The following is a 27,730-nucleotide window of genomic DNA, read 5'->3' as shown; positions in this document are numbered from 1 at the left end:
GTCTCTCTCTCTCTCTCTCTCTCTCTCTCTCTCTCTCTCTCTCTCTCTCTCTCTCTCTCTCTCTCTCTCTCTCCCCCCCCCCCCCCCTCTCTCCAGGACTCCTTAAACATAAAGGAGGAGGTGGAGGTGAGGGAAGAACCGAGTGAAGAACCGAGCCCCCAGCAGGACGTCAGCTTCATGGACATGTTGAACCAGAACTTCTCAGGTTTCATTAGAGATTCTTGTCTTTATGATCATCAGCAGCCGGATTCTGGATCCTTAAACTATGTGAAATGAAAATCTGTGACGTCACCAACAGATTTATGAGGAGATATTTGGATTTAAGCTCAATCAACAGCCAGTATCAGCCTATCACAGATATATCAGTATATATCTTATCTGATATTTACTGATATCTTTTTAAGTTATATGGAGCATTTAACCCTCCTGTCGTCCTCCTCCATCTCTTTCCACTGTTCCTTCTTTCCTTCCTTCCTCCCTCTTTCTTTAATTTTTCCTTCGCTCTTCCCCTCCTTCCCTCTTTCTTTGCTCCCTCCTCCTTCCATACTTCTTTCCTCACTTCCTTCCTTCCATCCTTCCTTCCTTCCTCCCTCCCTCCCTCCTTACTCCTTTCCTTCCTTCCTTCCTTCCTTCCTCCTTTCCTTCCTCCCTCCCTCCTTACTCCTTTCCTTCCTTCCCACATTCCTTCCTCCCTCCTTACTCCTTTCCCTTCCTTCCTTCCTTCCTTCCACCCTCCTTTCCTTCCTCCCTCCCTCCCTCCTTACTCCTTTCCTTCCTTCCTTCCTTCCTTCCTTCCTTCCTTCCTTCCTTCCTTCCTTCCTTCATTCCTTCCTTCCTCCTTTCCTTCTTCCCTCCCTCCTGACTCCGTTCCTTCCTTCCTTCCCACATTCCCTCCTTCCTTCCTCCTTACTCCTTTCCTTCCTTCCTTCCTTCCTTCCTTCTTTCCTTCCTTCCTTCCTTCCTCCTTTCCTTCCTCCCTCCCTCCTTACTCCTTTCCTTCCTTCCCACATTCCTTCCTTCCTTCCTCCCTCCTTATTCCTTTCCCTTCCTTCCTTCCTTCCTTCCTTCCTTCTTTCCTTCCTTCCTTCCTTCCTTCCTTCCTTCCTTCCATCCTCCTTTCCTCCCTCCCTCCGTCCTTACTCCTTTACTGTCCTTCCTTCCTTCCTTCCTTCCTTCCATCCTCCTTTCATCCCTCCCTCCCTCCTTACTCCTGTCCTTCCTTCCTTCCTTCTTTCCTCCCTTCCTCCTCCCTTCCTCCTGTCCTTCCTTGACCTGAGGACAACAGGAGGGTTAATGTATGTTTTATTTATTTAGTTAGTTTTAGATATGTATAATGATTAAATTCAGAGTGTAGTTTACTGTTTCAGAGCACTGATGTCATTTTATACAATAAAGTTTATGTTTAAACTGTAAAATTTCATGCAAGTGTTTGATAACTACATTTAAGTGGTCAGTGCAAGAAATGTATGTTTATGTATAAATTCTTTATATATAAAATGATCAGATGACATATCGATATGAGGAGCAGAGGAGCGTTCTGTGATGATGATCTTTGGTTTGTTTCAGCTGACACTAAACCAACAGACACTGACAGCACCAGTCTGGACTACAGCTCCCAGAATTCCTCAGCAGCCTCCGTTGTTGACCCTTCGACCCCAATGACACCTGAGAAACCAGAAACCTTCCTAACCATACAGTAGGTCACCACCAGGTCCATTTAGCAGCTGTTCTGGATCACAGACGTTAAAGTTTCCACTTTTCTGAACTCATGTTGGATTAAAATTAGATTTGAAAGTTCGTTCTTGATCTTGGGAACAGTAGTTGACCAACATGATCTCATCACAGAGTCAGTTTAGTAGCTGTTCTGGAGCTTTTGATCATAGAAGTCGATCCTCCTCAGTAGGCAGCCTTTCATGCTACATTTATGTGTTGTTGTAAAAGTCAGCGTCCATGCAGTGTCGGTGTGTTTGTGTGCAGGAACGTCGTCTCCACGGTGAAGCTGGGTTGTCATTTGGACCTCAGAGCGATCGCTAGCAAAGCCTGGAACGTAAAGTACGACCCAAAGGTACAAACCACTGATTCTGACCGTGTGTCTTTTTAATGACTTTCTGCTATGTTTGTGTAAAGTACTTTGTAACATTGGTTTTGAGGTTTTTTGGTATCATGTTTACGTTAGATCGCGTGATGTTGTTAAAGGACACAAACTCTTCACATCTCCAGCTCTATATTAATATTCTGTGTCTCTACTGGAATATCTTTACATGATTTCCAGTTAAAAACTACTTATTTATCTTGTACTGGTCCTTTATGCAGCTGCTTAGTTAGAGCTGGGCGATATGGACAAAATCTAATATCACAATATTTTAGACCAAATACCTCGATATCGATATTACAATATTACAGAGATGACTGTCGATGCTTTCACCAAATATTTACACTATGAAATCTTTGATAAATAATCATCAGTAATGTGGATATAATGACAAAGTGAGTAAAAAGGTAAATAACAGAACAGCTAGAACAGTCTGGTAATACAGAAAATTACATATTTTACTGTAATGCAGCTTTAAAACCAGGAAAAGACGACTCTGATGACATATCACGATATTACGATATCCAAAATCTAAGACGATATCTAGTCTAATATCACGATATCGATATAATTTCAATATATTGCCCGGCCCTACCCTCAGTTAAGCCTCTGTCTATTAACAGGCCGTTTTAGCTCCTGTCTCTTTAAGGCTTTTATATCCTCCAGAGGAACTTTAGACAACAGTTTAACGCTGTATGTTTTTGGGCTGTATGACGTACAATAGATGCAAAGTTTGACCTACACTCTTCTGTTTCAGTCTTTCCAGGCGCTCATCATGATGATACGTAAGCCACGAGCCACAGCGCTTATGTACAAAACTGGGAATATGGTCTGTACAGGAACCAGAAGGTCAGTCTGATCTGAACTAAACTAAAACTAAAACAGTTATCAGGACGCTGTATGAACTTCCTCTCTCTCTCTCTCTTGTGTTTGTCAGTGAGGAGTCGTCGTATATAGCAGCGAGGAGGTTCGCCCGCATAGTGCAGAAGCTTGGCCACCCGGTCCGCTTCCTGAACTTCAAGATCCAGACCATGGTGGGCAGTTGCAAAATCTTTCCAGTCAATTTGGAGAAACTCGCGCTGACCCACCGCATGCACTGCAGGTCAGGAGACTCTAGCTATGGTTACATCTATCTCTTTCTTTCCTTTTTTTATACTATTTAGGATTACTTCATTTTGTTTGTCTGATATTGAAATATACATTTTTTTCGGAAATCTTCTTGCTACCGAGGGTCAGATGAGAAAATTCAAATGAGTTTTATGAATCATGCCCAATCTCTTAAACTTAGAAGACGACGTAGCTTCAAGACAGTTTTGTTGATTGATGTTGGTTCACTGCTGGTTTCTGTGGCTGCCAGTTGTGTTTATCATAATCTATTGGGTATGAACCTTGTTTGGTCCGAGTTGATCAGCTTTGTAATATGTTTACTGGTCAATAATTGTTTGGTCATTGCCAATCAACCTTTCTCAACCTTTCCTTCTTCATTAATCACATATATAATGACCTGTGACCATAAACTAACTAACCACAGATACTGAGTCTGGTTTTGTGTTTGTTTCACTCTCCAGTTATGAACCCGAGCTGTTTCCCGCCCTCTTCTACAAAGTGATGCCGGGCGTCAGTGTGACCGTCTTTGCAAGCGGGCGGGCGTCGGTGAATGGTAACTAAGCTGTGTTTATCCTGTGTCTGCACTTCCTAGTTTATTGGTCAGGTGGTGAAATACCAACGAGCAATTGATTTGTGTCAGTAATCACATCTATATCATTTTCATCAACAGAAAACCACAGAAAAAGCACAGTATTGTGGAGGTTGTGCGGTTTGTAAAGTGTTCCTTTAGAAGGTTCTGGTGGTTTCTGATTAAGTTCTGGAGTCCCTTTAATTGGTTCTAATGATCCTTTGGAGATCTTGTGGTCATTGAGAAGGTTCTAGAGACACTTTACATATTTCCGGTGCACCATTAGGAGGTTCTAGGGATCTGTGGAGGTTCTCGTGGTGGTTATTTTGGATAGTTATCCTTTAAGAGTTTACTAAAGAGGCTCTTGGTCCCCTGGGTAATTGTAGTGTTCCTTTAAAATGCTCTAGTCACCTACAAGGAGGTTCTGGAGGCCATTTGCCCATTCTAATGTCTACCTCTATTGTGGTGATTGAGAAGGTTCTTGGTTTCCTTTATATAGCTCTGCTGTTGTTTTAGGGTGTTAGTGATCACAGATGAGCTTCTGTAGGCCCTCTAGGTAGTTCTAGTTTTCCTTTAGGAGGTTCAGGTTATTAAGGAGGCTTTAGAGCAGGCATGTCCAAACTATTCCACAAAGGGCCGTGTGGCTGCAGGTTCTTGTTCCAACCGATCAAGAGCACATGATTCAACCAATCAACTGTCAGAAGACTGACATCAATTGATTAAATGATTCAAGCCTTTTGGAAAGTTCAAGGGTTCATTGAGGAGGTTCAAGAGATCCGTCTCTTTGAGTCTTTTAGATAGTTCTTGTGTTCCTTTTACTTTGTTCTAGGGGTCTTGTAGGAACGTATTAGAGGTCTTTGGGTAGATCATTAAGAAGCTATCACAGTTATTGAGGAGAATCTAGAGATCCTATTAGTCACAGCGTTTTGTGGACTGGATGGACGGTTGTGTTTATCTGCTGCTGACACGTTTCATTATATCTGAATGTAAATACAGAATATCTGATGATCCACTCTTTCTCTCTGGTGCTCTTTCCTGAATTTATCATCTTTGTTTTACTTTTTTTGGCTCTGCAGAACATTTGTCAGCTACATTTTGAAATAGTCTTTACAGATACATTTCTAATTTTAAAGTGTTTCTGTTAAATTTCAGGAGGTAGAACGCAAGCTGACATCTACAAAGCGTTTGATATCATCTACCCAATTCTGTGCTGCTTCAGGAAACCCGAACACTGACAGGAGCTCCAGATCATTTTAATGTTATATGTATTATGTTTAATAAATTTTATTTTAGAGTCAGTGATGTTTACAGGGTGAATGTATGTGTAGAATATCCATTACTCTGATTTTCAAGAGGATTGTGTGTTCAATCACTAACGAGGACTGTGAGAAAAAAGCAAGTAGGCAGATCTTTAGTTATTGTCCTTTGGCAAACTACTATGTCCGAGGTCAGGTCTTTGTCATTTAAACTAAAAACTGATGATTGAAATTATAATTTTCACCTGGGTGATCCACTGCAGTTTGCATATAAGAGCAACGGAGAAAAAGATTATGCTGTTCTGACTCTGCTTAATACTACTAATAATACTAATAAGAAATAATGTGTAAAATAGTGAAACTGGAACCTGGATGGGATGTTATGGCGCTTTTCCACTATACAGTTCTAGCACTACTCGGCTCGACTCGACTGGACACGGTTCCAGGAACCTTTTCCATTACAAAAAAGTACCTACTCAACGTGGGCGGGGTCGTCATAGCACGGCTCCGCGAAACTGCCGTGACTTCATTTTATACGCGACACAAAACACATAAACAATGGAGGACATGGAGGTGATGGTGTACTTGCTGCTGTATGAGGCTTTCTGTCTCACACAAAGCAAGAGAAGAGAAACCAATCTCTGTAACGCTGTTGTTGGTATTTAAAAATGCCGGGTTTGATTCTTGTGTGGGACGGCTCATGACTCTTCCAGTGATGTCACTCTCTGACCAATCAGTGGCCGGCAGTCTGTTGACGTCACATTTAGTATCGGCTCGGCTCGCTTGGAACCTCGGCAGAGCAGGTACTAAAAAAGTATCAGGTACCAGGTACTATCCCTGATGGAGACACAAAAAAAAAAACGAGTAGAGTCGAGTAGTGCTAGAACTGTGTGGAAAAGTGCCATTAGTTTCCTGCTGTCAGCTTCAGCATAAAAAACCCTCCCTCAGGTCATTGTTGAGTGTGCAGTAAATCAACCTATGTGACTGTTTAGTTGTGAGGACGTGTTGCATTAATCTGTGGTTACACCCAAACGCAGTGAACAGGATGTCAGCATGCACCACTGCACCACGTAGACCTGGTTTCTATAACTGTCACTAAGCACGTCGACCTGTTAGTTAGAAGTGTTGCATCATTGTTAACTGCAGTGGTTTTCATTTTAACTCATTCAGGCCTGAGAATGAATGCTTCATGGTGTAAAATGAGTCAATTAACTCTAACTCTGACACATAAGAGATCTAACTAGGCATGCCTATGTGTGTGTGTGTGTGTGTGTGTGTGTGTGTGTGTGTGTGTGTGTGTGTGTGTGTGTGTGTGTGTGTCCATTTGTCCTATCACATCCCAGCAGCTACACACTCTGTATTGTGTTTTACTGGCAGGTCGTGTAGTCGGAGCTACTCTCTCATTCTTTATCTAACTTCAGCAGCATGTGTGATTAAATTAATTAAATCCCAAAGTAATGACTGTATGTTAGATGATTGTTAGAAGGCAGGAAGGGGAAGTCTGCCTGTGTAATATTTCTTTCCAGTGAATAACTTCATTTCTTCTTCTCTCCTTCATCAAAGCAAATTACAAATTGAGACAAAGAACATTAATAAATGGACGTCTGGCACAAAAGCTTATTTTCAATATTAAAATTACTGTTATTACCTTAAGGGAGGTGAATCAGGTCTGTGGTAAATACACAAAATGTTATTAATGGATTTGTGTTTAAGGGATTACATAAAGAGAACATAACATTTACAATAATCTGTTTGGGTTCATTATCTCAGTCAAAGACACTTCAACATGCAGATTGGGGGATTCAGGGATCGAACTGTCTGAAAGGTTAGTTAGATTTCACATATGTGCATTGTGATGAGAGGCTCCCAAGGAAGATGTAAACTTACTTATATAGCACTTTTCTAGTCTTTTGACCACACAAAGCGCTTTTATACTACATGTCACATTAATCCATTCACACATATTCATACACTGATGACAGGAGCTACCACACTGGGTGCCAACCTGCTCACCAGGAGGGACTCTAACATTCTCACTCATTCATTCATCGGCCATCGGGAGCAATCTGGGGTTCAGTATCTTGCCCAAGGACACATTGACATGTGGACTGGAGGAGCTGGGAATCAAACACAATTAGTGGACGACCTGCTTTAAGATGAAAACGTGTCTACAAAGAATGTTAATTTTGTGTGATTAATATGTTTTGGTGTTTGGAAGATGACTTAATGTGTGAGAATGAGATGGACTTTGAGGCTCTCACCATATGAATAGAATAAGGTATAATAGAAGGTCTTAATGTGTGCACGTCCTTTAAAATGGTGTATTTATATTCACTAAAGCGTGGTCTTGGTATGATAAGGAGAGAAACATCTTTCACCTGACCTCGTCAAATAAACTTCACCATTGTAGCCTCAATTTGTCTTTTCCTGCCCGGTTCCAGAAATCCTTCCTATTACTGTCACTTTTCTGATTAGAGAACGACCCGATTTACCTCCTGATCCACAGCCGCCCCCGCAGTAAGTAGTAAGTTTAACCCACACCATGAATTAAGTGATCATTTGATGATCTTTCTATAACTCTAACCAAGTGGTTTTTGCCTAAACATAACCAGATTTCAACCAGAGTGTTGTCCCACCATAAAAACTGATTTTTAAGTTTTTTTTTACAATTCATCCCGATAGATGTGGCTTATTGGAAAATGGTACTACGTGTCATTCTTGAGCGTGCAGTAAATCAACCTTTGTGTTGGTTTAATTGTGAGGACGTGTTAGATTAATCTGTATGTGGTTCCATTCAACCACACCTGTTCCTCTTTCACTCAGGAACACAACGTTCAGATGCACAAACGTGGTGGTTAAGCACGTAAACCTTTTAGATTTTCATACAATCATTTCTTTCCAACCACACATGAAAAGCTGACACAGAGACACACACTGAAGCAGCTGAGCACACAAACTAATTGAGAGGTAGACAGATAGAAAGACAGTGTTAAAGGACTATAGGTGGACAGTCCGGAGGCTCAAAGCAGGAAATCCAACGCCAAACAAAGGATTTCTCACCTGAGTCTGAGAAGAGCAACACTCGACAGTTTTACATCTCATCTTACAGTGTGGACTCTCTTTTTCTCAGATGGAGACTCTTCACCACCACTGCTCCTCCATCCTCTCCTTTAACATGGTGGACAGTCTCTCCAGCTTTTGGACATTTCAGGTTATTTGTAGGCGAAAAAAAAATCACATTCAGAGACTTTATTTTACAAACTAACTTCTTAATTATTCATAAAGGAATGTGTGCTCATAAAGGAGTATCTTGTTTCGTTTCATGTGAATCGCTCCCCACATCTTTCATATAAACTGCTCCCCACATCTTTCATGTGAATTGCTGCATGTAAGAAAAACCACAGCAGAATTAAAAAAACAGATTACAACCACATAAGCAAGCATATCTCTATGTGGCTCCTTATATGGCTGTGATTAGTAGTGTAGAGACTGGTATATAAGTAACTTCACACTATCACAGTTCATCAGACTGGAAGCTCCACTTAGAAGTAAAGAGGACTCTGATCTGCACACCTACACAAGGTAAGGACAAACCTGGCTCTTCGACTGTAGTCTATGATGAGTCAGAGTATACGTTTATTATAGAGATTAAAGCTCATCTCTGGATGTTTTCAGACTTGTTTGAAGGACAGGAAATTGTGCCACAACTCAAAAAGGGTTAGGGTTAGTGCTATATAAAAAGTTATTAATATTACTGTTATTATTATTTTTAGTTACTTAAAACTGTAAATAACTGTTGAAGCCTGCTCATATCTCAGTCAAGCATCTCTTGCTGAATGTGTGACAATTTTACAATAGTGTGATATCTATTATAGAATACATTGTTGCTAGCCCTCACAGCTGATGGTCAGCCAAAAGAAAAAGAGGCTGTCAAGTCAAAATTTCAAATGACTACAGAACCTTAACTCTGCAAAATCGTATCGGAGAGTAAATCGACTTCCTGTTGCCTCGACCGTCTCTCCAGTACTTTACCACCAAACCAAGTAACTAGAAAGCTCTTTTAACCAGAGTAATATCTTCCTGAGTGAAAAATACATTCTTGAAACATTCAAATCAGGCTTCAGGGCTAACCACAGCACGGAAACGGTCCTTGTTGAAGTTTTCAGTGACCTCAGAATTAACACTGATGCTAATAAGGTCTCTGTGCTGATTCTTTTAAATTCAGTGTTTGAAACAATTGACCATGGTACTCTTATAGATCGCCTTAAGAACTGGGTTGGGCTGTTTGGCACTGTCTTAAAGTTGTGTCACTATTGGAGAGAATATGGTCATAAATGTATTTCTAAAAAAGGTGTAAAAAGCATTTCAACCATTTAGATTTGAATTGTGGAGCTAGGCTTCACAAACTGTGTTTCAAGATTTCTGTGTCTGGATTTAATGGGCGGGTCTGAAAATCACCAATAGCATGGTTACACACCGGAGCATAAACCCGCCCCTGCTGCTGTAGAGGTATAAATACATTCAGCGCACACTACTACTACAGTCTACAGGTAGCCAGTTAGCTGAGTTAGCCGCCGAGTTAGCAGCCAAGTTAGCCGCCGATCTAGCAGCTGAGTTAGCAGCAGAAAGCTCTCAGACCTAGCGTCCATGTTTCTGGTAGAGGTGGTGACTTTGATTGACAGGTGACACTTGGTAGGGGGCGAGGCTTCAGCGAACTCAGCGGGCACCCCCACAGCGTTAGGGAGCAGACAAATAGGCTGATTTTTACACAACTTTGAAGCCTAATTTCATATATTTGGCGATTTTTTTAATCATTCAAATTTGGCAGGGTGGTTAACAACACACTTTTCTGTGGTATGTCAAACTCAGAACACATATTTATTCTTACTTTACACAGACTTTAACTTATTTTTACTTAATGTCTAAATGTATTATTTTATTTCTATGTGTTTATTTGCTGTTGTTTTATTGCATTGTATTTTTATTTTTATTTTTTTTAGCTACATCCCTTGTATGAAAGGTGCTCTATAAATAAAGTTATTTGTTATTATTATTTTTTTTCAGATGAAGATTTGACACAATGAATAATATAACAAGCTTTTATAATACAACACATTGTTAAAGATGAAACCAGTGGTTTCCAACCTTTTTGTCTTTTGACGTCATACAAAAAGCAGTGTGTAGTCAGCTCACATATCAGATGTCTATGAGTTGTTAACAGCTCCACCAAATAGTGATTTTTCCCTCTAAACTTCTCACATGCTTTTTTTCTTCTTTCCTCTCTCATCAATCATCTCACCACCCCTCACATTTATCTGCTGACCTTTTGGAGGGGCCCCACCCCTAGGTTGGGAACCACTGGACTAAACTAGCTAACTGTATATAATTGGTTTGATCTGTGTTGTTTCGTGTTCCTCAACAGGTTGAAGAAATCCCTTCAAACAAGATGGAAATACCTGCGCTGGGTCGACCCTTCACCTTAGGGATGCTCTATGATGCCTGGAAAGATGAACTGATCCCAGGTAGAGTTTGATGTGTACAGCAGAATAATATAATTACTTACTCAAATCATTTAATGGGACAGAAAAGTTATCAAATGTATTAACTGGAATACAGATTTGAATGTTGTGCTGCGCAAATGAAAAGACATTGATTCCTACACTCCGCGAATAATTTAAGGAACAGTATATTATCTCTTTGGGACAGTGGAAGCCTGCTTATAGAGCTCTTGCTTTGTGTTTAATCACTTTAAAAACAATCATAGTAATGCTTCCTCTGTTATTTTATGTGTATTTTAATGTTTTTTCTAGACAATTCAAAGTATTTTACTGGATGAGAGGCAGGGTGCAGCCTGTCAGTCACAGGACAGACACATATAGAGATAGACAGCCAGTCACTTGCATTCAAACCTACAGACATTTTAAAGACACTAATCAACCTGCATGTTTTTGGTCTGTGGGAGGAACATGGACAGAACATGTAAACTCCATACTGAAAGGCACTGATATAAAAGTCTAATTCCTGTATCTGTATCAGCATTACTGTATCTGCACATACAGAAAAACTGGTGAGCTAGAACTCAAGTCATCACTATCACAATATGTTCATCTCACTGCACAACTCATTCTCAACCAGTGGTGTACAAATAACACAGGCTTTCACTTTTTAAATATGTGCAAAGTGTACATATTTATCAGCCAATGGGGTATCTACCAAGATGGGTTGGGTATATGGTCATGTGACTTCAGGCCAATCATCATCCCAGACAGGGGCACCTTGTTGCAGTAGGTTGTGTAAGAAACCTCTACTCTGCTTTCGTTAGATTTGGACACCAAACGAAATGGTTCTTTTTCTGCTTTAACACATTGTTGTTAATTTCTGCAGGTGTAATGTTGTGGGATGAAGAAACTCTACAGAAGAACACAACTGAAGCCCAGCAACCCAAATGTGAGCTTCAGAGCTTGGCAGCTGACACCACTGATTCCAAGTCTTCTCTGCTGAATGTTGATGCTTCTCTGAAGGCCGGTTTCCTGGGTGGACTGTTTGAAGTTAGAGGATCTGCCAAGTACCTGAATGATAAGAAGAAATTCAAAAATCAGAGCAGAGTAACACTTAAGTACAAAGCTACCACCAAGTTCAAGCAGTTGAAGTTGACTCCACCTGCAAACATGGACGAGCAACAGAAAGATCTTATTGAGAGGAGCTCAGCAACACATGTGGTCACTGGCATCCTTTATGGAGCAAATGCTGTGTTTGTATTTGACAGTGAGAAGTTAGAATCTGCAAGAGTGAACGCCATCCATGCCAGCATGGAAGCTGTGATGAGTAAGATTCCACGATGTGATTGTGCGATGAACGCTCAAATCCAGCTCACAGATGAAGAAAAAGCCCTGACAAACAAATATTCCTGCAAATTCTATGGTGACTTTATCCTTGACAGCAATCCTTCAACATTTGAAGAAGCAGTGAATACCTACACACAGCTTCCAAAGCTGCTGGGAGAAACAAGACATAATTCTGTTCCACTGAAGGTCTGGTTGACGCCACTACCACATTTCGACTCTAAAGCTGAACAGTTGATGAGTGAGATCGCTGTTGGACCAGTGAGGAAAGTTGAAAAAGCTGTAGAAGATTTAAGACAAATGGAAATGAGATGCAACGATTATCTGACAGATGAAGAGGTCAAGAAACTTCCACAAATTAATGAAAAGTTGAAAAAGTTCCAAGAATTATGCAACGATTACATATCTAAGCTTCAGCAAACAGTTAAACAGACATTACCCTCCATCCGTGCAGGTAAACTAGCTGTGAGCTCATTGGAAAAACACTTTGAAGGCCGAGACAAGTCACCATTCAGTCATGAAAAACTAACCAAGTGGATGGATCATAAAGAGGGAGAGATCAATGCCATCATGTTCTGTCTAGGCTTGATGAAGGAAACAAACACAAAGATTGTCCAAGATCAATCAGAGGTAGAAAAGGAGCTTCTTGCTCCAGGTGTAGAAGATGCTCTCTGCTTTGTCTTCACCTCCCTGGGAAGTGCTGACCCCTGTCTTGATGCGATGTCCAACCATTTGGATTCGCCTGAATCAGAAAGTACCAATGAAGAGTACAGGGACTTCTCAGATGAAATGCTAGCCGAAATGAAAGAGAAAGCCAAAGCTTTCCATGATGTTGTCAAAGGCCTGAAGAACAACAAGAGATTCTCTTTCCTTGTAGCAGCCTTACCAAATGAGAAATACACAGTAGCAACCATCTACCATTACAAGGACGGCAAACTGGTGTCTGATGATTTCACACAGCCTGACATACCTGATGTGAGGGCTGTAAGAGACAGAAGAGATTTAATCTGGTGTAAGTCATTTTTGGTTGTTTCTCCTATAAAAACCTGACTGGGCATCAAACACCTGGTATTAACCTGCGTTTCAGGTGATCTGATCATAAGTGGACAGCACTAAATACAAGTGTGAAGGACCTCCAAGATGCATTGTGATCTGATCTCTCAAACCATTTGCCAAGGTGGTCTGGGACACATCTGACCAAATACCTTTTGTAGTGTAAACACTAATGTGTTATTGAAATATTTTTATTAGTGTGGCTGTTTGACCTTTTAGCAGAAGCGATGTAAGCAGCAACAAAATCTGGACACAAGTGGTTAGCTGGAGACGAATGATTAAGACAGGTGTGAACAGCAGTGTGTCTTGGCTGTCCACTTGTGATTGGATCACCTGAGACGCATGTTAACGACAGATATAAACAGGGTATAACAGTCACAAGCTTCATTTTGAGTATGACTTAGAAACAAGACATGAAGACATGCATTAATACTTGTTGGCTTGTAAACTGTAGCTAAAGACTTTACGCTATAAATATGATAAAAAAATTACTACAGCAAATGTGTACATAAAAATGTCACGGAAAGTTCATAATAACATAACATTATATGTGTGTGGTGTTGTAAATTATAGAGTGATGATGAGGATGATTAATAACAGATGGTGTTTTGATCTCTCCATTAGATGCCTGTGATCTCACTATGGACCCAGACACAGCAAACAATAACCTCAATCTGTCTGAGAAAAACAAAAAGGTGGCCTATGGAAGACGGCAGGTGTATCCTGATCTACCCGACAGGTTTGACACACAACCCCAGATATTGTGCGAAGAGAATCTACACAGGCGCCATTACTGGGAGGTAGAGTTCAGTAATGGTCACTTTGATGATGTTGGAGTGGCTGTTACATACAAGGGAATAGAGAGGAAAAAAGGTGGTGTATTGAGCAGGCTTGGACATAACGCCTTGTCCTGGTACTTTGGCTTCAATCAAGGGTTCCAGGCATGGCATGATGGTAAACAGCGTTTCGGCCCTCTTCCCGCAGATGACCACAACCGAATTGGAGTGTATCTGGACTGGCCTGCTGGCACTTTGTCCTTCTACAGAGTCTCCTCTAACACACTGACACACCTGCACACCTTCAACACCACATTCACTGAGCATGTTTATCCAGCAATCTGGGTGAAGGCAAACTATGTGAGCCTGTGTCGGTTTTAAACAGGAGCAGCAAGAGCCACATTTTGCACACAGCTTGTAGTTGCAGTACATTGATTTTTTTGTACTTCGTAAGGCTTTTGCACATGCACGATGTTGTCCAACATGCAGTGCAAAAAAGAAAGTACTCAGTTTTTAAAAAGTATTACAGAAACTGTTTTAATCATAGCAAGGCTCATTCTGTTTTTGTATTACTTATCTGGGTGTTTTACACCATTATAAATCTTATATTCACATTTTATTATTTCTTCATATATTAATTCTGATGCAAAACCTGCTTCTCAGTTGAGTCTGTGGTCAAATCATAGACTGTATATAAGAAATGGACGTAAGATCCGTGACGTCACCCATTGGTTTGTGGACTGCTGCTCGGAGGCCAATAGTATCGGATCTGAGCAGCGCCATCTTGAAAATTTCAGGTGCATGCCGGGAAAAATAAAAACAGGGATTCTACTTATATGGGCATCAGGAGGGGCATGAGGCGCCCTCCTGAACCTGTGAACCAATCAACCTGTCAATCACCACGTAGCCACGCCCTTATGCATACCCTGCTTTATCGTCACATATAAAATCAGGGAGGCCAAAATGTCCCAAATGAACATCATACTGCATTGAAGAAGGCTTTAAACTAGCGATTGAGACCATAAACACATTTTGAAAACGTTTACTGAGGTTAGAAATCAAGTGAGAAGTTGGTGAATTCTCCATTGACTTGTATAGAGACGGAAGTCCTTTTGACACCAAAACGGTCGCCCCCTGGTGGCCTTTTGATAGAATGCAGTTTTAAGTTACTTCCGCGTTGGCCTCATTTCAGAGGACCAGAACTCCCCGCCTGGGTCAAATATACAAACAGCTACTCATACTCATATATTTGAAGGGCCACATTCAAACTTACTATTAAACCTTCACTGTTTCATAGTAAATAACATGTTTTTTTCTTTTCTTTTCACCTGTTAGAATTTTGCATTTAGCATCTCTAAATCTTTGTGGTATTAATCTTGAGGTGAATTGTCATCTGATAACACTTGTAATGGAAAACTGAATATTCTTGTATTGTGGCTTCATGGTTTATAGGACATCATGTCTCCATGGTGCCATCCACAGAAAATATTGCATAATCTGATTTTGTGTTTTTATTACTTTCTATTTGTTGTTTTTATTACTGTTATTTGTAAGAGAAGTATGAATATATTGAGTATTTGCAACATTACACATTAATTAAGCTCATGCAAAGCCATTATTTGGGTATCTGGTAATGTAAACACAATATGTCAGTGATTACATGCCTGTAGATTACCATCAAATCTTTTTAGATGTACAGGAGGTTCCATTTATTCTTGTAAAGTTGGAGACAAAAACCAAAAAGGAGCAGGAAGGAAGTTTTTATGTATCTTTATTTTCAGATGTAGTGGGACACTCAATTTAATTTTGAAGTTGTTTTTGTTTTATTTCATATTGTTGAAACTGCAACACCACTCTCTCATTAAGGACATTAGCAGTTAGAGGTGGCAAAGTTTTGTCTGTTTTTTAAGGTTAAATTGTTGCTGTTTTGTTTTCCATTAAAACATTAAAAAAACAAAAAACGGAAGGTAAAAAGATAATGTGTTTAAATGATCTATATTGCCAAAATATCAACTAGTCAATCTCACTGTGGTGATCTGATGCTGCAGTCACAACATTGTCTTTAACGTGTTCTGAGGTGTTGAGAGTCTTGCTGATGTTTATAGAGCTGAAGCTCTCCTGGATTGTGATATCGTCACATTTCTGTAACACCTGCTGAACATCTGAACAACACCAATAAAGTGAAGTCCTGAGTTGACCACTGTGTGCAGCTTGGTTGTTTCCTGTTTGTTAGAAAATCCAGTTCAGAGCATCGACTGTATATAAGAAATGGACGTAACATCCGTGACGTCACCCATTGGTTTGTGGACTGCTGCTCGGAGGTCAATAGTATCGGATCTGAGCAGCGCCATCTTGAAAATTTCAGGTGCATGCTGGGAAAAATAAAAACAGGGATTCTACTTATATGGGCATCAGGAGGAGCATGAGGCTCCCTCCTGAACCTGTGAACCAATCAACCTGTCAATCACCACGTAGCCACGCCCTAATGCATACCCTGCTTTATCGTCACATATAAAATCAAGGAGGCCAATATGTCCCAAATGAACATCATACTGCATTGAAGAAGGCTTTAAACTAGCGATTGAGACCATAAACACATTTTGAAAACGTTTACTGAGGTTAGAAATCAAGTGAGAAGTTGGTGAATTCTCCATTGACTTGTATAGAGACGGAAGTCCTTTTGACACCAAAACGGTCGCCCCCTGGTGGCCTTTTGATAGAACGCAGCTTTAAGTTACTTCCGTGTTGGCCTCATTTCAGAGGACCGGAACTCCCCGCCTGCCCAAAACTCAAATATGGTAAAAATGGCTCTGCAGTGCCCCCTAGGCAAATGAATGAAAACTTGTGTGCATGTGTATCATGTTAAGACTCACAAAAAAGTCTCTTGGAGCCATACCCGAACTCCAACAGGAAGTCAGCTATTCAGTGGTCAGAAAACCAGTCAGTATCTGGTGCCTAACCCTACTAACCCATCTCCTTCACATAGAGTTGATCAGGTTGTTGATTGTGGCCTGTTAACAATATCCAGCAACTTCACACAGCCATAGAGGAGGAGTGGACCAACATTCACCAACCTGATCAATAACCTGATCAACTCTATGTGAAGGAGATGGGTTAGCAGGGTTGGGTAAATGTGTGTGACTGCTGACGCCCCTCCAGTCCACCAATTGTGTGTCTCTGTGTGTGTGTGTGTGTGTGTGTGTGTGTGTGTGTGTGTGTGTGTGTGTGTGTGTGTGTGTGTCTGTCTCTCTCTCTCTGTGTGTGTGTCTCTGTGTGTGTGTGTGTGTGTGTGTGTGTGTGTGTGTGTGTGTGTGTGTGTGTGTGTGTGTGTGTGTGTGTCTGTCTCTCTCTCTCTGTGTGTGTGTCTGTGTGTGTGTGTGTGTGTTCGGGCTATTTCAGCCTTGAGGTCATTGCCTCCCTGCAGGACGGACAGATAAACGCTGACATTTAAAGCAGGAGCAGTATGTTCACCTCTCTGATCATCTGATCATTTTGACCTTTCTGTGACCGCCGTCACATGAACGCAGCACGAGAACAGACAGATATTTTTAAATCAGCTTCTCTCTCAGACATTTGCACCATTTTTTACCAAAAGTAAGACTGAATGCTCCTGAAAATGTCAAATGGTGTAACCACAAAAGAATGATAAATATTACATATTTTATCACCTACAGTGTATTTAAGTGGACTTATACTAATAATGACTTCATTTAAAACATGTAAATGTTTCCTGGTCTCCATGGTAACCAGAGTAAATGTAATATTTAGAACAATTGTATTCCATTACCTTTATTTAATATAAAGTTATAATGTAAGATCATGCCAAACTAGTTGATATGGTGTTTTATTGACAATTTACTGTTTAGTTAAATTTAAACTAAACCACATGGACACAAACATCACTGCTGCTGGTTTATGAGTCTTTGTGATGTATTAATAAGATGACTATAAATAGCTGCACAGACACATGATGACAGCTGCTGTTGGTGCAACACAGTCCTCTGTCCTTCCTTCCTCCCTTTCTTCCTTCCATACCTTCCTTCCTTCCTCCCTCCTTTCCTTCCTTCTTCCCCCCTTCCTTCCATACTTCCACAGAGGAAGGGAGAAAGAAGGAAGAAAAGGAGGGAGGAAGGAAGGAAGGAAGGGGGATGGAGGAAGGAAAGAAGATGTTTTCTCCTCTCTGATTTAAAGACTGAAACATTCGATCAGCATCTGAACTCCCTGTTTGGATACTCTTGTGTGTTTGTCTGCCGGTGAGAAGAACAACAGAGAAACTAAACTTTCTATCAGCTGCTAAACTCCACAGATGATTTGCTAGATGTCATAACTCCCTCCATTTTCCTAGGATGGTAAAGTCATGAGTAGGAAGGGTAAGATCATGACTTAACCATCCTAGGAAAAGAAATATAAAAAACAACACTTGCTGAACTGTAATTTAATAAGTATCTCTATGTAAACGCATTACTGCATACGTTATAAAACATAAGACATTAAAAAATATTGGAAGTTAACTACAACTCCCGAGATGCATTTCAGCAACTAACATCCAATCAGAGAGCTAGAAATTCTGTTACATGTGTAAATCAGTTAAGCTTTAATTTTATTTTTTAAGGCTGTGTGATTTATCAGACACAACGCTGAAATAACTCAAATTAATAATCAAAATATAAAGATATGTAATTGTTAAATAATTCATGAGAGTCGAGATTTTCTATGTTCAGTGATGTTGAGATCGTTGCTTTTAAGCTTCAGTCTTCAGGGGCGGAGTGGGGCACTAAAAGCCACCGGGAGAATTCTGACCGGCCCAGCCCTCCACCAGCCCTCCACCATCCATCTTGCCTTCCATGATGTCACAACAATGCAAGCAATCACGTTAATTTAACTGTCAAAAATATTTCGCTCGAATTTGGTCGCTTTCTCTGTCTGTCTGACGTATCTTTAGGGTGATGCCATTAGACGTGGCCATTATATCCCCCTACATTTCCGAAAATAGACTTGACCTGCTATCCCAGGAGTCTTTGCTCCATTCTACGTTAATTCAAGAACAAGCAAAGAAATGAAACTGCAGTTCGTTTTTTTTTATTATTTATGACCATGAAAGCTTTGTAACGCCTGAATAATTAATTAAATTAAGATCGGCTACACAAAAATGAGTAGATTGATGGGAGAGATCAGAGTGTGCAGGGTAACCATGAATGAGATAGAGAGAGTAAGCAAGTGGTATAAATGTTGGTTGGACGTGTTCTTTATTAATAGTATAGCCTTGGAGATTCTCGTGGAGGGTAGAGTCCTTGAAGTAGAATAATGATGTATAACACATAGGGCTTACACACGTCTCGCGGCCGCTCACATTAAATGTGGGCTGGTCCACCTGACCTCGGTGGCCGACCGCGAAAACTCCTGACCGCCACTCCGCCACTGTCAGTCTTTGTACAGATTAAACAACGAGATGTAACATGTTAATTATTGCTCTGCTTTTCACAGCGCCAGGCTGACGGGTTCAATGTTCATATTTACTGTACAAACATCAGAGCTGTGTCAATGTTCCCGTCTGACTCTCAGAAGAAGAAGAAAAGAAGCAAATAGTCAAATGTTGAACGATTCTCTGACAGGAAACTTTAAACAATCATCACAGTAAACATGAAGAAATGTTCTGATTTGTTTTTATTTCAAGTTTATAAATGTTTGACATGCAGGACTGACATCAGGAGGCTTTTATGTTAAATATAAAAAACACTCTTTTGTAATTTCATTTTATTCTAATTTTATTTTCAATTCTTTTATATTAATTTTAAAAATCAATTTTAAAAAGTGGAAATTTGATCATCTACAAACTGAATGACATCTGAGCAAACTGTGATATGATGGAAAGCTCCAGTAAAGTGACTAAATGGACCTTGTGATGAGATGTGTTCATTAACAGTCAGTTTTCCACCAATCTGTTGAACTCAAGCTGGGCCCAGCCAGCGTGCCCATGTGGGCCCCATTAGGGTACAATTTGGGCAAATATGGGACCCAAGTGGGTTTGTCTGCAGTTTCCATGGTGACCCCTCCTGTGTTTACCCACATGGGGTTCAAGTGTGTTCTGACTGGGTTTCAGGTGGGATCCAACTGGGTGATGTAATGGCGCTTTTCCACTATACAGTTCTAGCACTACTCGGCTCGACTCGGTACGGTTCCAGGAACCTTTTCCATTACTATAGTTCCTACTCCACGTGAGCGGGGTCGTCATCGCACAGCTCCGCGAAACTGCTGTGACTTTGTTTTCTACGCGACACAAACACATAAACAATGGAGGACATGGAGGCGATGGTGTACTTGCTGCTGTATGAGGCTTTCTGTCTCACACAAAGCAAGAGAAGAGAAACCAATCTCTGTAACTCTGTTGTTGGTATTTAAAAATGCCGGGTTTGATTATTGTGTGGGACGGCTCATGACTCTTCCAGCGACTCTCTGACCAATCAGTGGCCGGCAGTCTGTTGACGTCACATTTAGTATCGGCTCGGCTCGCTTGGAACCTCGGCAGAGCAGATACTAAAAAAGTAGTAGGTACCAAGTACTATCCCTGATGGAGATGCAAAAAGAACCGAGTCGAGTCGTGCTAGAACTGTGTAGTGGAAAAGCGCCATAAGTGGGATCCGAATGGACCTTAAATGGGCCCATTTAGTCATATTGTGTCAGTAACATGGCTCCCACATGTGAAGCCCATGTTACTGAAACAATATGGGGCCCAAACAGTTTGCCCTGTTGGCCCACTTACGTCCCTTATGAGGCTCATACAGTCAGCTCATGTTACTGAAACCATGTGGGACCCGCAAAATGTGCCCAGTTCAATCCCGTGCCCACTCAGAACCCACATAGCCCACATTTAGTTTTGTTAAATTCCTGTTTTTAAACTCTTGTGTTTGTCTGCCGGTGAGAAGAACAACAGAGAAACTAAACTTTCTATCAGCTGTTAAACTCCACAGATGATTTGCTAGATGTCATAACTCCCTCCATTTCTTTTCCTAGGATGGTAAAGACATGCGTAGGATGGGTAAGATAATGACTTCACCATCCTAGGAGAAAAGAAACCCTCACTGGATGAATATGAATATGTGCAGATATAAAGTAATTTAATAAGTAGTTCTATGTACATTTAGAGACCCACATGGACATGCTGGCTGGGACCCAGATATGAAGTCAGTGAGGAGTGAAGTGTTAAAACTCTGAGTCCTGAGCAGCAGAAGTTTGATCTTTTGTTTCTTTGGTTGTTTCCGATCCGAGATTCAGATCAGTCGTATCTGTGTTAATCAAAACGTGATTTATCTGAAACAAAGTTGCAATTATTTAACCCTCCTGTTGTCCTCGAGTCAAGGAAGGAAGGGAGGGAAGAAGGAAGGAAGGGAGGAAGAAGGAAGGAATGGAAGAAGAAAGGATGGAAGGGAAGAAGGATGGAAGGGAGGAAGGAAGGATGGAACGGAGGAAGAAGGAAGGAAAGGAAAGGAGGGAGGGAGGAAGAAAATGAAGGAAGGAAAAGGCAGAAAGGAAAGGAAGGAAGGAATGTAGGGGGAGGGAGGAAAGAAGGAGGGAGGAAAGAAAGGAGGGAGAAAGGAAGGGAGGAATGGAAAGAAGGAAGGAAGGAAGGTAGAAGGGAGGGAGGAAAGAAGGAAGGAAGGAAGGAGGGAGGTAGAAAGGGAAAGAGGAAGGGAGGAAAGAAGGACAGAGGAAAGAAGGAAGGGAGGAAGGTAGGGGGGAAGGAAGGAAGGAAGGAAGGGAGGAAAGAAGGAACAGTCAAAACAGACCGGGTCAATTTGACCCGGGAGGACGACAGGAAGGTTTTTGAAGTCCTTTTGACACCAAAACGGTCGCCCCCTGGTGGCCTTTTGATAGAATGCAGTTTTAAGTTACTTCACACGTTGGCCTCATTGCATAGGACCAGAACTCCCCGCCTGGGTCAAATATACAAACAGCTACTCATACTCATATATTTGAAGGGCCACATTCACGCTGACTATTAAACCTTTCACTGTTTCATAGCAAATAACATGTTTTTTTTCTTTTCTTTTCACCTTTTTGCCTCACCTTTCAAATGTTGCATTTAGCATCTCTAAATCTTTGTGGTATGAATCTTGAGGTGAATTGTCATCTGATAACACTTGTAATGGAAAACTGAATATTCTTGTATTGTGGCTTCATGGTTTATAGGACATCATGTCTCCATTGTGCCATCCACAGAAAATATTGCATAATCTGATTTTGTGTTTTTATTACTTTCTATTTGTTGTTTTTATTACTGTTATTTGTAAGAGAAGTATGAATATATTGAGTATTTGCAACATTACACATTAATTAAGCTCATGCAAAGCCATTATTTGGGTATCTGGTAATGTAAATACAATATGTCAGTGATTACATGCCTGTAGATTACCATCAAATCTTCTTAGATGTACAGGAAGGTTTCATTTATTCTTGTAAAGTTGGAGACAAAAACCAAAAAGGAGCAGGAAGGAAGTTTTTATGTATCTTTATTTTCAGATGTAGTGGGACACTCAATTTAATTTTGAAGTTGTTTTTGTTTTATTTCATATTGTTGAAACTGCAACACCACTCTCTCATTAAGGACATTAGCAGTGAGTGGTGGCAAAGTTTTGTCTGTTTTTTAAGGTTAAATTGTTGCTGTTTTATTTTTCATTAAAAAATAAAAAACGGAAGGTAAAAAGATAATGTGTTTAAATGATCTATATTGCCAAAATATCAACTAGTCAATCTCACTGTGGTGATCTGATGCTGCAGTCACAACATTGTCTTTAACGTGTTCTTAAATGTTGAGAGTCTTGCTGATGTTTATAGAGCTGAAGCTCTCCTGGATTGTGATATCGTCAAATTTCTGTAACACCTGCTGAACATCTGAACAACACCAATAAAGTGAAGTCCTGAGTTGACCACTGTGTGCAGCTTGGTTGTTTCCTGTTTGTTAGAAAATCCAGTTCAGAGGAAATCTTGATTAAAACATAAAAACAGAGTTTTAACATGTATTTTGTGACTGGACTGGTTGACTGGCTCAGTTAACCACAGTTCTTGGCTCATGACATAAAACAATTTGACTTGAATGAATTTATGAATGAATTCAAGTTTCAGTATTAATTAGTCTGCCACATTTACAGTCTTTTTAGCATCAAATTCAAGACTTTAGTACTAAAAACACTGTAACGTTGAAACATAGAAGATGAAGATTTGACTCATTCAGACGACTGAAGCTTCATATTAGCTTCAGATCAACTTTTAAATCCATGTTTACACAGAAGGAGGACTGTGGATTTAGTCCTCCATCACTTCCATTGTAAACATTATGAAGAGATCTTCTAATGGTCAAGGTACTTTTCACACACAGCAGGTCTAGACTGTGACTCTTTCATTTACAAGCTTACGCAAATTCTAACACTGCAGGATTGTTGAACTAATCAGAATACTGAATCGAGCTATACTGTATGAATTACCAGCATACATAAATAATATCACTGAATATCAGATAATATAACTGGGCTATAAAAAGTAAACTAGGACATATCCATTTTAGTGGCTCAGTCATATACTGCAACTGTTTATATTTTAGAAATGTGATTAATATTATATCTCTTTTTGATCGTTGCCCTGATTAGTTTGAGAACCATGAACCTGAAGAAGTGGTGGAGTTTCTCTGAAACTGAAATTAATGCTGAACATGATCCAGATCAACTAATTAAAGTAAATAACAGATGGTTAAGGGAGCCATACTCCATAAACGTCTCCATGTAGAAGGCTTCTTCATTTTTCAGGGAAAGCAGGAGTGGCCCATAGCATGGAGGATACAGTTGGTTGCCTAATGTTATGGGGGTTGGTGCAAGATGAGGTTGTTTTTTAAAGTGAAGTCACGGAGGCGCCGCAAGATTAGTTTCTCTGGTAGCAAGAATGTTATGTAAAAAATATGTGTTTACTGTTTTAGCATCAGAGGTTGAAGGAGGATGCGGGTGCTAATCTAAATCTCATCTACGACTCCAACACGTGACTCCATGTGTTTTCATTTATGAGAAAAAGCATCAAATATTCCACTGAGCTTTCTACACTTTTCAGGTCAAGAGAAGCAGCGTAACTGGTTTGAGTCCACCAGCTTTGCTTTCCTAATTTTCATATTGAAATCCAACGACAATGTAAGACTACAAATACCAAGTGTAGATGTGAAAGCCTGTAATCAGACATTACTGAAACTGTAAAAAAACACGGTATGTTCTAAAGTGTTCACGATATAGATCACTTAATGGTCACATTCTAATGTTTATTGTCACCCTAAAAGTTTGTGAGCACCTTCCACTTCTATAATAACGTTCTGTGAAATTACAAACTTGAAACTAAATAATTGGCCTCAGTTTAAAAAAAGGTAGAGGAAACCCTGTATGATCATACAGCTGCATAAAAAAAACAGAATTTAATATAACTTTGAAAGTTTACATTGTTCTCTTTATTATATACAGTACATTGGTTATGAGGTGATTTAGATGATCTGACTAGAGTTCTTCACAGATCCAAAATTAAAATGTATAATATAGTTGTCAATAATCCTTGTTGTGTCGGCCTGACAAGCAACTAGTCTCCAGAGATGTACAGCACAGTTTTAGTCTTTGGAGCCATTTTTTAATAAAATGTGACCAAAACTGCAGCACAAAGTATCCAGCAACAGGTAACCTGGGGGTGAGTGTTGTGTTGTTTAGTGTTTAGTGCCAATCTAGAATCTAGTCCAGGGCTCCAACATGCCATGGCTCCTGTGGCTGCTCATATCTTTCTTCATATTTCTCTGGTTTATATGTGAGATAACAAATGCAGCAGAATTAAACTAAGGTTGCAGCCATATCAGGAGGCGTGTCAGGAGGAGGAATCAGTAGTAGAGACAACAGGATATAAGTAACAGGACAGTATCACAGACCATCAGACTACAGATCTACACGACTGCACCAGGTCAGGACAAACAGGGTGAAAAGATTCATATTTGTTAGAAAAATATTGCTATTATTATGTTTGATATGTCTGATACACTTAAGAAAGCACGGTCTGCGAAGCTTAACAGTCTGTATTCTGTAGCAACTGTCTGACCTCTCCCGCTTATCAGGATTGGAAAATTACCGAAAAGTCCACAGACCCAGCCGGTGTTTCCTGTGATTTAACCTTGATAGTAAGGTTATATTGTCTAAGGCACGCCTGTCACAGCTTCATGTATTTAGTCAGACAACTCTGTACTGCTGTATAAGACTTGTCGCCTTGCTGCAAGACGAATAAACACTCGAAACTTCAACGACTCTGTGCCTCTTTGAGAGAAGTTTCCTAACAACTTGGTCCTTCCACTATCCAGAATCGGGACTGAAACCGTCCGGGACTCCTGAACAAAGACCTCCAGCTGAATTGCTGTTTTTTTAGAGGCCAGCCACCACTGGAGGAGGGAAACGTGACCGGATCGTAGAAACCGAGAGACACAAAATCGTTGGTACCGAGGTAAGAAAAGTTTTGGGAACCTTCTCGAGAAAAATGATAACCAAGACCTGTAAAGGCAGTGAAGTTAGAAATAAATAAGACCTGTAAAAACCATTGATGTTAATCATTTAAAGAAGAATTGAAAATGAATCACTATTTCCACAGACTCAAAGAGATATTTGACACTCATAACGGGGTAGAAGTCACTACTGATATGACCCAGGACTCCCCATATGAACAGCAACTCAAAAAAATGCATTTCTTAAAGGCTGCTTGTCACCAATTAGTATCTTCATTATGAAACATATGGTCACACATCGGACCTCAAGACTGACTGAGACCTTACATTATGCTCGACATGCGGAACAACATTTTAAAAACAAAAAGAAGGTTCAGGCTTTTGTCTTAAACGTTGAAGAAACAGCAATATTCCTCATGTGGGAAGGCAGAGACAGATATAGACAGAGAGGCAAAGATCAGGGGCAGAAGCAGGAGTAGAAAAAATGAGGGATGTTATGTGTGTGGGAAAACGGGGCATTGGGCCAAAGATTGCAGACAAAGAAAGACTCAATGGAACAAGGAAGGCACAGCATGACTGGGAGATTATTTATTAATTTGGCTGATATGTTTTGGCTATTTTTATTATACTAAAGGGGCTTTCCTCTCCTGCTCAGTTATTTGCCTTTGTACTGTGAAATATAATGTTTGTTTTATTAGTGACCATATGAATAAAATAAAATAAAGAGATCGGGGGGGCGGAGAAGAGGAAGTATTAGAGTTACAAGAGTTAGAGCTCAAGCTACAGAATGAGGAAAGACCAGAAATAACCGTGATCATAGGAGGAGTGAATAATCACATTCCTCTGTGATTCAGGGGCATCTAGAACCGTAGTTCACCCTGATGAGATACTCCAAGCAGAGAGTTCTGGACAACATATATTTATAAAAGCTGCAAACGGTAAAATCCACAAAGAAAGCCTATCTGAACCAATCAAAATTAAAGACCCAGAGACAGGAAAGGAAAGTCTATGCAAAATAGTACTGTCTAAAGTATGTCCATGCAACTTATTAGGAAGAGATATGATGCAAAGTCTAAACATAGCTGCAGTTCCAACTGACAGGGGGTTAAAAGCCCAAAGAATGACCCAATGTTTCATTCTTGAAGGCCAAAATACCCCTAATTATTGGGACACATCAGGGCCAAGCTCCATAACAACGGCCCTCGAAGAAGCAGCTGAACAGAAAGTGCCCCTGGCACTGTACTGATGAGCCCAGATCAGCTACACTGTACTACAGTATGTAAATAAATACACCTCAGGGCCAGATCCAGACTATGAGAAAACGTTTTTCAAAACCAAACAGATTACTCTACAATTAACAAGCTTGTATTGGGACGGCAAAGGCAACTGCGCTGCAAGCTGCAGACTGGAGCCCACAATAAAATCACTCTATAGGTCCTTTAAAGCACCTCATGTCTCCATATCAAAAGGCAGAGATGTTAGATGGCAGAATCGAGGACAATTTGTGACTGCATGTGAGGAAGCCTCTGTGGGAGGTGAAGAATATAGCCCCAGCCAAAAGGCTTATTCACGCACATTAAACTGGACCACACATGCTCAAACAGTCCACCTTCAAGGTTGCAGAAAAATAAAATACTGACGGGTATTTACTCAGAAAAGTCAAGAGGAGAAGCTAAAAGACATTCCTGAACACTTATGGTCCACAGGTACTGCAGATGTAGGATTAATTAAAGGAGTGGAGCCCGTTCATATAACACCTAAATCATCGTTTAAGCCACATCAGAGGCAATATCCTTTAAAACCTGAAGCTGAAGAAGGAATCCGAACTATTATCCAAGATTTACTCAAAGCAGGAGTGATTATTGATTGTCCAGACTCACCCTGCAACACCGCACTGTTCCCTATGAAGAAGCTTCCACCATCAGTAGGATGGAAAATGGTTCAAGATCTACAGGCAGTGAAGAAAGCTGTGGTTCCACGGGCCCCTACGGTCCCACACACTCCGCTTAATGGTCCCAAACCAGAAAACTAATTCTTTTCCATAGTAGATATCAGCAATGCATTCTTCTCAGTAGCTGTTCATCCAAATAGTCAATTTTGGTTTGCTTTTACCTACAAGATGAAAAGATATACCAGAATCCCACAAGACTATTGTGAGTCTCCAACCATTTTCTCCCAAGTAATGTCAGCTAATCTAGCCAAATTCACTCCCTCTGAAAGGAAGTCAAATCCTGTTATACGTCGATGACATCCTCCTGGAAGCTGAAAGATAAGATAAGATAAGATATTCCTTTATTAGTCCCACGATGGGGGAAAAAAACAGGAAGACTGTGAATAGATGATCACCTCCACAGGGGAAGATATTAATCACAAAGACCTTATTCTCTCCCTACTAGAGCAGTTCAACTTCCTAAAAAGGTGGCGATCTGTAAACACAGGGAAAACTGACCCCATTTCACAGGGAAATGCGAAAGCAGACTAAGAGAAAGCAGCTAAAGAAGCAGCTTTGTCGTAAGACTTGTCTCCTTGCTGCAAG

At 40.4% G+C, this 27,730-nt stretch overlaps 2 protein-coding genes across 2 annotated transcripts in view; both read left to right on the top strand.

Annotated features, from left to right (window-relative positions):
* The window catches only part of LOC134003423 (microfibril-associated glycoprotein 4-like), a 274,046-nt gene that overhangs the window by 126,483 nt on the left and 119,833 nt on the right, over positions 1 to 27,730 (top strand). The gene's annotated exons all lie outside the window — the stretch shown is intronic.
* On the top strand, positions 1,518 to 14,075 carry LOC134003810 (neoverrucotoxin subunit alpha-like). The gene is made up of 9 exons (XM_062443160.1): positions 1,518 to 1,637; positions 1,884 to 1,961; positions 2,850 to 2,941; positions 3,030 to 3,194; positions 3,661 to 3,745; positions 8,154 to 8,234; positions 10,446 to 10,545; positions 11,408 to 12,877; positions 13,543 to 14,075. The coding sequence occupies exons 1-9, from the start codon at positions 1,518 to 1,520 to the stop codon at positions 14,073 to 14,075; spliced, it is 2,724 nt and encodes a 907-aa protein (XP_062299144.1).

Source organism: Scomber scombrus, chromosome 21, assembly GCF_963691925.1.
Source record: "Scomber scombrus chromosome 21, fScoSco1.1, whole genome shotgun sequence".
NCBI lineage: Eukaryota > Metazoa > Chordata > Actinopteri > Scombriformes > Scombridae > Scomber > Scomber scombrus.
Note: the sequence above shows the minus strand (reverse complement) of the source record. Positions and strands in the feature narration are given on the sequence as shown.

Coding starts and splice junctions, on each gene's coding strand:
- LOC134003810 (XM_062443160.1), top strand. CDS start 1,518: ATGAGGAGCAGAGGAGCGTTCTGTGATGATGATCTTTGGTTTGTTTCA. Junction 3,746..8,153: donor TTGCAAGCGGGCGGGCGTCG/GTGAATGGTAAC, acceptor TCTTTTTCTCAG/ATGGAGACTCTTCACCACCA. Junction 12,878..13,542: donor CAGAAGAGATTTAATCTGGT/GTAAGTCATTTT, acceptor TCTCTCCATTAG/ATGCCTGTGATCTCACTATG.